Consider the following 11,790-nt stretch of genomic DNA (forward strand, 5'->3'; position numbering starts at 1 on the left):
CAGGTCACACGTGAGCCTTCACACACTCAAACGAGCACACACTACACCACTAACTCAAACCCGCCCCGTGGCTTGGGAACTGTGGGACATTGAGTAGGGGGGTAGTAGTGTAGTGGTTAAGGAGCTGGGCTAGCGTGCAGTAGCCTGTAGGGTGGTGGTAGTGTAGTGGTTAAGGAGCTGGGCTAGCGTGCAGTGGTAGTGTAGTGGTTAAGGAGGTGGGCTAGCATGCAGTGGTAGTGTAGTGGTTAAGGAGCTGGGCTAGCGTGCAGTAGTCTGTAGGGTGATGGTAGTGTAGTGGTTAAGGAGCTGGGCTAGTGTGTAGTGTAGGGCGGTGGTAGTGTAGTGGTTAAGGAGCTGGGCTAGCATAGTAGCCTGAGGGGTGGTGGTAGTGTAGTGGTTAAGGAGCTGGGCTAGCGTGCAGTAGCGTAGTGGTTAAGGAGCTGGGCTAGCGTGCAGTAGTAGTGTAGGGCGGTGGTAGTGTAGTGGTTAAGGAGCTGGGCTAGCGTGCAGTAGCCTGTAGGGTGGTGGTAGTGTAGTGGTTAAGGAGCTGGGCTAGCGTGCAGTAGCGTAGTGGTTAAGGAGCTGGGCTAGCGTGCAGTAGTAGTGTAGGGCGGTGGTAGTGTAGTGGTTAAGGAGCTGGGCTAGCGTGCAGTAGCCTGAAAAGTTGTGGGTTCAATTCCCAGCTTCCACCGTTGTGCCCTTGAGCAAGGCACTAAACCCCAAGTTCCTCTAGGGACGATGTGATCACTTGTAATGTAATTGACATACAGTATGTAAGTCGCTTTGTGTAGATGAATAAATATGATTTAAATGAGTCCTGACACACGGAACTAAGACCAGAACTGCGGGACACCGAATCTTGACATGGTCACTCTGAACGCTCCCCTGTGACGGGTGAACTGCGGGACACTGACATACTCACTCCGAACGCTTCCCTGTGACGGGGGATCTGTGGGACACTGACATACTTTCTCCGAACGCTCCCCTGTGACGGGGGGACCCCTATTTGTCAACCAGCTGCGCTAAAGTCTGTTAGCAATTGGCTATTGTTAGCAGTTGTTACTAGCCAGTTTGTAACAAAGCATTACAGTGTTTTACCCAAACAAACATCATAGCACCATAGCGACAGATAGAGGTTGGACACTATTGTTTCTATGACTGATTTAATGTGACACAAATCCAACAGAACTGCTAATTAACAGAACATATATGGCTCGCATGTACTGTTAATGTGCGCTGCTATCTTGGAAATTCAAACTCGTAGTACTCTGGATTCGACCGAGTTCACGAGTCGCAGTAGAACTTCAGAGTGCGTTTCCTGGGCGTTTCTTTTGCAAGTTTGAACGTTGAACTGGTGAAAACAGCTCAGAAAACGACTTGAACAGACAAATAGAACACGGCACTAGTACTTCAGGAAATGTTATTGCCTTCAGGGCATCTTGGGTAATGTAGTTGTGTAGTGAAAGGCCAGGTCAGTGTTAGCCGTAAAGAGAAAGGTTAGAAGAGATAGAGCAGAATTAGTGAGCTGATTTAGATCTACAACATGTAACCGATAAGATGAAAATATCTTAATATCTCACATTTGCTCATATCATATCCTTTTGTTTTCTTATCTCCTCTTGACATTAACTGTGCTCCGTTGGTAATCGCTGTCTTCCTTAGCGTATCTATAAATATGGCCGCTGTGTCTTCCTTAGCGTATCTATAAATATGGCCGCTGTGTTAGCGTATCTATAAATATGGCCGCTGTGTCTTCCTTAGCGTATCTATAAATATGGCCGCTGTTTTAGCGTATCTATAAATATGGCCGCTGTGTTAGCGTATCTATAAATATGGCCGCTGTGTCTTCTTTAGCGTATTATAAATATGGCCGCTGTATTTTCCTTAGCGTATCTATAAATATGGCCGCTGTGTCTTCCTTAGCGTATCTATAAATATGGTCGCTGTGTTAGCGTATCTATAAATATGGCCGCGGTGTCTTCCTTAGCGTATCTATAAATATGGCCACTGTGTTAGCGTATCTATAAATATGGCCGCTGTGTCTTCCTTAGCGTATCTATAAATATGGCCGCTGTGTTAGCGTATCTATAAATATGGCCGATGTGTTAGCGTATCTATAAATATGGCCGCTGTGTCTTCCTTAGCGTATCTATAAATATGACCGCTGTGTTAGCGTATCTATAAATATGGCCGCTGTGTTAGCGTATCTATAAATATGGCCGCTGTGTCTTCCTTAGCGTATCTATAAATATGGCCGCTGTGTCATCCTTAGCGTATCTATAAATATGGCCGCTGTGTTAGCGTATCTATAAATATGGCCGCTGTTTTAGCGTATTTATAAATATGGCCGCTGTGTCTTCCTTAGCGTATCTATAAATATGGCCAATGTGTTAGCGTATCTATAAATATGGCCGCTGTGTTAGCGTATCTATAAATATGGCCGCTGTGTCTTCCTTAGCGTATCTATAAATATGGCCGCTGTGTCTTCCTTAGCGTATCTATAAATATGGCCGCTGTGTTAGCGTATCTATAAATATGGCCGCTGTGTCTTCCTTAGCGTATCTATAAATATGGCCGCTGTGTTAGCGTATCTATAAATATGGCCGCTGTGTCATCCTTAGCGTATCTATAAATATGGCCGCTGTGTTAGCGTATCTATAAATATGGCCGCTGTTTTAGCGTATCTATAAATATGGCCACTGTGTCTTCCTTAGCGTATCTATAAATATGGCCGCTGTGTTAGCATATCTATAAATATGGCCGCTGTGTTAGCGTATCTATAAATATGGCCGCTGTGTCGGCCGCTGCTACCTGAACATGATGTAGTCGTCTGTTCTCTTCATGGCTTTCATCAGGCCCCTTTGTGTGTGTGTGTGTGTGTGTATGTGGCTTTCATCAGGCCCCTTTGTGTCTGTGTGTGTGTGTGTTTGTGGGTTTCATCAGGCCCCTTTGTGTCTGTGTGTGTGTGTTTGTGTGTGTGTGTGTGTATGTGGGTTTCATCAGGTCCCTCTCCACAAGTGTATTATGTGTGTGTGTGTGGTGTGTGTGTGTGTGTGCGTGTCCCTTTCCACAGGTGTATTAATCATGCGCCATGCAGTCTGCATTCATAATCTATACACCTTCATTTTATACACCTGCGGAAAGGGATCTGATGAAACCCATGAATAAGATGACAAGACTTAATAACCAATGCTACCGCTAGCCCACTACCGCTAGCCCAACTGTTAATTCATAAAAGACTCAGCACATATCATGTTTGACAGACAAGCTGAAGGAGACAAAGTGCATAAGATACATTTGATCTGTATTTTAGTCTAAAAGTTTAAAGACTGTGCGTGCCACATCAAAGGAGCCATGAATGCCAGAAGTTGAAAGGAAATGCGTGTTTGCAAAAATGTATCATTTTAATTACAATTTCAAAGGGCTATATTTGGGATTTAAAGCAACACCAAATAACTTTTCCTCTGTCGCACAAACGCTATTTGTCTATCCAGCAAAAGCTTTGCAAATAACGATGTCCATACACAAGGTAGAATATGTTGCATGGTTTTATGAAAGCACGATGTATTGCAACATCAGATGCAAGTCAAATTTGTAGTTTCTTATGTGTCATTCCATCGAACTACAGATCCGCTACCCGATCTGGCAAACTTGCATAGTGCGGTTATAGCCGATAGAGGGCCGTGAAGCAAATGCAGAAGTGCCGTTCACCCTGTTACGAGTTGATGAACCACTGAAACGATTTTGGAAACATTATTTTAAGGTACAAAAAACTCTTTGGTGTTACTTTAATATTTGGGATTTCTCTTTTAAGTTTGGTTTAGAGGTACTTTTTTCCCAGATTGTTCTGGGAGAGTTCCCTGCGAGCCACTGGGTAATTTGACATGGAATGACTCAAGTGTGTACCTGTGCTGCTGTTGCTTACCTCATCGCCGGCATGCTAGCGGAATGATGTAGCGAGCGAATGCTATCCATCAGCATGAAAGGGGAGGAGACACAGCAGTTAGACAAGCAGAGAGTAGGCATCAGAGTTAGGAGGAAACGGAAACACACACACACACACACACACACACAGACACACACACACACACACACACACACACACACACACACACACGTGCGCGCACACACACACACACACACATAGACAAGCAGAGAGTAGGCATCAGAGTTAGGAGGAAACGGAAACACACACACACACACACACACACACACAGACACACACACACACACACACACGTGCGCGCACACACACACACACATAGACAAGCAGAGAGTAGGCATCAGAGTTAGGAGGAAACGGAAACACACACACACACACGAGTACACCTTTACCCAGTTTCCAGGCACAGTCAGAGCTAGAAACTGATGGAGAGTAAAGTGTGTGTTAACCTTCAAAGAAGCGCAGCCAGTATAGGTAACACAGCTCACACACACCAGGTGAGAATGAGTGTGTGTGCGTGTGTGTGCGTGTGTGTGTGTGTGCGTGCGTGCGTGCCTGCGTGCGTGTGTGTGTGTGCGTGTGCGTGTGTGCGTGTGTGCGTGCCTGCGTGCGTGTGTGTGCGTGTGTGTGTGTGTGTGTGCGTGTGTGTGTGTGCGTGTGTGTGAGTGTGTGTGCGTGTGTGACTACCACCAGCACTCTCAGATCTTCAGTGGTGTGGGTCAGCCAGACGGCCTTCTGACCCGAGCTATCTGGGTTTTGATCCGCAGACTGTGACTGTGTGTGTGTGTGTGTGTGTGTGTGTGTGTGTGTGTGTGTGTGTATGTGTGTGTATGTGTGTGTGTGTCTATCTGGGTTTTGAAGGGATCCGCAGACTGTGACTGTGACTAATTATGAGCTGGATGTAAAGGGGATGGTCTGGGTCGTCCTGGTCTATGAATCTGGACTCAAGTGGGCTCAGCAGGGCCGAGCTGGGTTAAAGCCTGGGTTTAACTGAGTGTGTTTGTGGATGTGTGTGTGTGTGTGTGGATGTGTGTGTGTGTGTGTGTGTGAGCTAGGTTAAAGCCTGGGTCTAACTGAGTGTGTTTGTGGATGTGTGTGTGTGTGAGCTAGGTTAAAGCCTGAGCTTAACTGAGTGTGTTTGTGGATGTGTGTGTGTGTGTGTGTGTGTGATTGGATGTGTGTGTGTGAGCTAGGTTAAAGCCTGGGCTTCACTGAGTGTGTTTGTGGATGTGTGTGTGTGTGTGGATGTGTGTGTGTGAGCTAGGTTAAGGCCTGGGCTTAACTGAGTGTGTTTGTGGATGTGTGTGTGTGTGTGTGTGGATGTGTGTGTGAGAGCTAGGTTAAGGCCTGGGCTTAACTGAGTGTGTTTGTGGATGTGTGTGTGTGTGTGTGTGTGTGTGTTTGTGTGTGTGTGTGTGTGTGTGTTGTGTGGATGTGTGTGTGTGTGTGTGTGTGTAAGCTAGGTTAAGGCCTGAGCTTAACTGAGTGTGTGTGTGTGTGTGTGTGTGTGTGTGTGTGTGTGTGTGTGTGTGTGTAAGCTAGGTTAAGGCCTGGGCTTAACTGAGTGTGTGTGTGTGTGTGTGTGTGTGTGTGTGTGTGTGTGTGTGTGATAAATCTATAGAAGAGACAGCAGTTCTGTTCTGGTGACTACACTGAGCTACACACACACAGGTTGTAGGGCAGCAACAATTAATCAATTAACAAATTAGCTGTCAACTATCTAATCTGTGAAACGATATGAGGAGACTTTACTCAAAGAAATTACCCACAATTCATAGCGTTTGTGTCGTGAAACACAGGGTCACCTAAAGAGGGTCAGGAATCTTGTAAACACATCAGTAAACACATCAGTAAACAGCTGCCATAAAACTGAAACGGAAAAACACATTTTTTTGTGTTGTCAATTTCATGACCGGCTGTCCCATCCTGTTGTTAGCGTTTTGAACCCTTACAACCTCGCGACGGGTTCAGGGCTGAGACCTTAGGGGTGCCATTGGGGCAGAGTGTTGCCCAGTTAGCACCAGATCTCATCCAGATTGCCCAGTTAGCACCAGATCTCATCCAGATTGCCCAGTTAGCACCAGATCTCATCCAGATTGCCCAGTTAGCACCAGTTAGCACCAGATCTCATCCAGATTGCCCAGTTAGCACCAGTTAGCACCAGATCTCATCCAGATTGCCCAGTTAGCACCAGATCTCATCCAGATTGCCCAGTTAGCACCAGTTAGCACCAGATCTCATCCAGATTGCCCAGTTAGCACCAGATCTCATCCAGATTGCCCAGTTAGCACCAGATCTCTGGGTTCCTGTTCCAATATGGCAGAAGTGGCTTCAGGGTCGCTTCAGGTTGACACACACGCACACACACACACACTCTATCACTATACACTCCGCATCATGCCACACACACACACACACACACACACACACACACACACACACACACACACACTTTATCACTATACACTCTGCATCATGCTACACACACACACACACACACACACACACACACACACAGACACAGGAGAAAGGCTCGTGAGCACACGCAATCATGTAGCTCAGCACTGCATGCTGGCAGAAGAGATGAGATGAGGCCTGAGGACCTGTAGGGGGCGACAGTGAGGCCCATCCAGCATCACAGCAAACCTGGCACACTGACAGCAGTCTCAAGATGGCCCAAGAACTACTACGTGTGTGTGTATGTGTATGTGTGTTTGTGTGTGTGTGTTAGGGGTGTCACGATTCTCCAAATCCTCGATTCGATGTAATTTTCGATTTTAAAGTCACGATTCGATTTTCGATCTTTTTTAATATGACTATTAATGCTCCTTATGTGTTATTTACTCTTTTTGGACTTTTCCTTTTCTGTTTCGGGGGCTTTTATTTTCAAACTGCTTTTTATTTTGAATCCGTTCCAACCGCGAGGTTGTAATGTAAACAGAACTAACATTAGGCTAAAACAGAGACCTGAACATAGTGAAATGAAACAACACAGAATGATAATTTGATTGTTTCAGCACACTCTGAAGAGACCCAAGGTTAGTGTTCATGGAATATGTACTTATCAATGTGCATTTTAAGCCTTAAAGTAACTTTGGACTGTAATTAGATCATCTTTTCACTTGCTAAGTTGAGTAGGCTAAGTTAGTTTTAATTGATGTGAATGAACGAATACTTTCACACCGGTGTTTTCAAAGTAGCAAGAGGGGCTTTGATTTCGGTAGGCTGATGTGTATATTATAACTGGCTGCAGCCTAAAATTAGAGGAGTGTTGACGCTGCATTTCAGCACGTGCGTGTGTGTTTGTGCGTCTTGGCATACATGCTGGACGTGACATTAGGGGTGTGGCTGCATCGTCGATTCTATTTTAAGTTCGAAGTTCGAGATTGAGATGTAATTTCGATCGATTTCGATATAAAGTCGAAATCGTGACACCCTTAGTGTGTGTGTGTGTGTGTGTGTGTGGTGTGTGTATGTGTGTGTGTGAGGTGTGTGTATGTATGTATGCGTGTGTGTGGTGTGTGTGTGGTGTGTGTATGTATGTATGCATGTGTGTGGTGTGTGTGTATGTATGGTGTATGTGTGTGTGGTGTGTGGTGTGAGTCTGTGTGTGTGTGTGTGTATGTATGTGTGGTGTGTTTTGTGGTGTGTGTGTGTTTTGTGGTGTGTGTGTGTGTGTGTGTGTGTTTCGTGGTGTGTGTGTATTTGTGGTGTGTGCTCGTGTGTGTGTGTGGTGTGTGGTGTGAGTGTGTGTGTGTGTGTATGTATGTATGTGTGGTGTATTTTGTGGTGTGTGTGTGTGTGTGTCTGTGTGTGTGTTTTGTGGTGTGTGTGTGTGTGTTTTGTGGTGTGTGTGTGTGTGTGTGTGTGTGTGTGTGTGTGTGTGTGTGTGTGTGTGTGTGTTTTGTGGTGTGTGTGTGTGTGGGGGGGGGGGTTTTGTGGTGTGTGTGTGTGTATTTGTGGTGTGTGTGTGTGTGTGTGTGTGTGTGTGTGTGTGTGTGTGTGTCTGTGTATTTGTGGTGTGTGTGTGTGTGTGTGTGTGTGTGTCCTCACCTGACATCCTCTAGTTTCCTGCTGATGGCGGAGCCTACAGTAGTGAGGGCTGCAGTGGCTTTCTGACCGGCCTGAGACAGAGTCTCTGTAGTCTTCTTATACCTGCAGCAGAGACATAAATAATAATATGATAAATAGATACATGTATCTGAACTGAGACAGAGTGGGGGAGAGAGATAGAGAGAGGGAGAGAGAGAGAGAGAGAGGGAGAGAGAGGGGGGGGGGCAGAGGAGGGAGAGAGAGAGGGGGGGGGGAGAGGGAGAGAGAGGGAGAGAGGGGGGGACAGAGGAGGGAGAGAGAGAGAGAGAGGGAGAGAGAGAGAGAGAGAGAGAGAGGGAGGGAGAGAGAGAAAGCGCTTTCAGATATAACCTCCGGAGTACATGCGGAGGTTTGTCAAACGGAGGTCCTACCCTTCGGATGATTCAGATATGATGCTAACCTGCGGACCTAATACTGACCTTATACGGACGTATGTGTGAACGACATACACGCACATTACAGAATCTCCGTGTGGTTGTCGAGTGAGGGGTGGGGGCTTAGAGTTCACAAGATGCGAGATATATGACGCAAAATATATGCGGCCGCTGCCTGTCACAGCTGCTTTTTGTTTACAAAGTGTAGCCTATGCATTATAGGCTAAAGAAGAGAAATATATTGTGCGTAGGCTAATACTTGAAGTAGGATAGTCACGTAAGTGCGCACATACAGTATTTGTATGTGTGCTTCGAGTAAACACATTTATCTGTTTTCAATGTTATGTGCCAGAATCTGGTTTGCGTTGGAGAGAGAGAGCATGCACACACTTTATGGTAGGCTACCAGCCAATTCAGTAGGCTAACTCAAGACTTCAAGGCCATCATACAACGTTTTTAAGCAACAAACAAAATACTACATAACAGTGAAGTTTTTTCATGATTTATTTTTTTCCAAAAGCATACTATCCCCATGCAGGCGCGCTGGGACATATTTTTGACCATGGGTGCTGAATAACAAAATAATGGATGTCCAACGATTTCTCCCCTAGCATGATATGATTTGAATTTAGACAGCTACGCCATTTCAACGCGATGTATGAGTAGGCCTAAGAGCGAGAAGTTTTATAATGCCCTTGCCACTCCGACTCATCAATAAAAACTGCGTGCACACACACCAGACCAGCACTTGACTTTACATCATTAAACTATTTCAGTATATTGCTTTTCTGATTGTCAAAACCACACCTAACTTATGGCGTCTCCACTCCACAGCAAAAGTGTCCTAACCACGTTACAGCTGTTTCTATCTGAGCAACTCCAATAGTGAAAGGATTTCAGTGTCATATTTCGGTGGCACTAGCTAAGCTGTCGTGGAACTCGAGATGACATGTCTACAGGTCTCACCAACACGAAATTGTAATTGCAAAAGATGCATCCTACCTCATCTGTTGTTAGTTATTCGAAATTGGGCTTTTCACAATCCAACGATATATCCAAAGTGCGAACTAGTTGGTGATGGTTTATGAAAACTGCAGTATGCATGCTACACGGAGTTCTGACAGGGCTGTGCATGGCCTAATAAGCAGGCAAGATATAACACACGATCGCCATGGTTTCGTTGTCAATTCGTGTTTGTGGTAATAATGACAGCAACAATAAAACCATCTGTATCTTACGATCTTCATCATTCTTGACAGATCACCAGCCTCCTCTGGATGGTCATATGCATAATTAGCCTATAGCCTACCTTTAGTTTTCATTTAATTTTAAACACGAATCTACTGTCTTTACTGCCGGGAGAGAAAAAAATCCTGTATTCTTTTCTGTAGCCTAATTCTGCCTAAGGCTATCAATGAACAGAAAACCGTGTTGGCTAACAATTTATTAAATACTCCTGTTATTGTCGTCAACGACGTCGCTGTAGGCTACTGCCTTTTCAGCGCCTTCTGCTTATGATGATTCAGTCTTTTGAATTCGTTTGGCCTTGCCATGCAGTTGTAGGCTACAACGTGCCATTCCCTTCATGTGTTTTATGAAAATGTTGTATGCCCTCATGGACAGTAGCTCCGTGATGTCTGCATCTTTCCATGTCGGAGATTTTCTGGACAGCACTATGCCACTCCATCATAACACTGGCATTTAAGTCAGATCTAACCACATGGACGCACGAAAGAAACGTCACCAACACGCCCTCTCACTAGGTGTGATTTTAACCGCATGTTCTACGCCTCGTTCAGACACAGCACATTTACATAATGTCCGGAGGAAATACTAGGTCGGGGGTAGTATAAACACCGGGTGAATTCGGACTTCCATATGACCGGTTATGTCGTTCAGATATACGGCCCCACCGTTTAACATCGGCAGAACCTCCGGTCTTACACGTATGTCTGAAAGCGCTTAGAGAGAGAGAGAGAGAGGGAGAGAGAGAGATAGAGAGAGAGAGAGAGAGGGAGAGAGAGAGAGAGAGAGAGAGAGAGGGGGGGGGAGGGAGAGAGGATAGGTAGGAGAAAAGGAAAGAGTGAAACTGTTTTGGGGGTACAGTGTGTGTGTGTGTGTGTGTGTGTGTGTGTGTGTGTGTGTGTGTGTGTGACTGAGAATAAATGCCTTGATGCAGTACAGTAACAGATGGAGCTACTGAGAACAGTGGGGAAGCAGAAAGAGAGTGGTGGAACGTGTGTGTGTGTGTATGTGTGTGTATGTGTGTGTGTGTGTGTGTGTACGTGTATGTTTGTATGCATGTCTGTGTGTTTGTTGGTGTGTGTGTGTGTGTTTATGAGTGTGCGTGTAAGTGTGTGTGCATGTGTCTGTGTCTGTGTGTGTGTGTGTGTGTGAGTGCGTGCATGTGTTTGTGTGTGCGTGTGAAAGTGTGTGCTTGTGTGTGTGTTTGTGTGTGTGTGTGTATGTGTGTGTGTGTGTGTATGTGTGTGTGTACGTGTGTACGTGTGTGTTTGTATGCATGTCTGTGTGTTTGTTGGTGTGCGTGTGTGTGTTTGTGAGTGTTCGTGTAAGTGTGTGTGCATGTGTCTGTGTCTGTGTGTGTGTGTGTGAGTGCGTGCATGTGTTTGTGTGTGCGTGTGAAAGTGTGTGCTTGTGTGTGTGTGTGTCTGTGTGTGCGTGCATGTGTGTGTGTGTGCATGTGACAGTGTGTGTGTGTGTGTGTGTGTGTGTATGTGTGTGTGCATGTGTGTGCACGTGTGTGTACGTGTGTGTGTGTTGACGTGTTGCCTGAACACCATCCATATGGACCACAGAGCGGTAGCACGAAACCAATACGTCTTACAAGGCGAAAAGGCAGAAAGGCTAGATTCAGCGCTAGCTATCAAGATAATCTGTGTGACCTAGAAAATATGATTAGGCAAATTAGGAAAGAAACTGACCAGGAATGAAATGGTAATATTAAACCAATGGCCTTGAATTAAGTTCACCTGAAGTGTGGAAGTGAATGAATGTGCTATAACAGATGTAGAACAATGTGCTGGATTACTAAACCAGATTGCCCTGACCTCAGAAATACTTGATTATTGAATGTGAACAAAAGAATGGAAAATGAATGGAAATGAATGGAAAATTTCATTCATCAAACAAAATGTGTGATGAATGAAATGTATCAAGACATGTACTTTAGTAGCCTGACATTGTACAGTTTAGGGTATTATGTACGTTAGGAGTTGTATGTCTCAAAACTGTGAAATGGGTAAAGTTCAAATTATATTGTGTGAAGAGTTAATGAAAATGTTTGTAACTTGTTAGAATGCAATCGAACTCTCTTCATGACTGTAAAAGTGTACGTTGTTAAATGTAATGTGTCACATTGTT

At 45.1% G+C, this 11,790-nt stretch overlaps 1 protein-coding gene across 5 annotated transcripts in view; it reads right to left on the minus strand.

Annotated features, from left to right (window-relative positions):
• The window catches only part of tpd52 (tumor protein D52), a 40,639-nt gene that overhangs the window by 2,668 nt on the left and 26,181 nt on the right, over positions 1-11,790 (minus strand). For 3 of the 5 annotated variants that reach the window (XM_076301094.1, XM_076301090.1, XM_076301091.1), the window contains exons 4-5: positions 7,997-8,098; positions 3,926-3,967 (exon numbers count right to left, since the gene is read on the minus strand). In XM_076301094.1, coding sequence (XP_076157209.1) covers positions 3,926-3,967; positions 7,997-8,098 — 144 coding nt within the window. The remainder of the gene's footprint in view (positions 1-3,925; positions 3,968-7,996; positions 8,099-11,790) is intronic. The other 2 variants (XM_076301092.1, XM_076301093.1) reach the window with 1 other exon arrangement.

The sequence above is a fragment of the Alosa pseudoharengus genome, unplaced genomic scaffold (assembly GCF_046254945.1).
Source record: "Alosa pseudoharengus isolate Yale_2024_CS ecotype anadromous, Long Island Sound unplaced genomic scaffold, YU_APseudo_1.1 YU_APseudo_1.1_scf_23, whole genome shotgun sequence".
Classification (NCBI taxonomy): Eukaryota; Metazoa; Chordata; class Actinopteri; order Clupeiformes; family Clupeidae; genus Alosa; species Alosa pseudoharengus.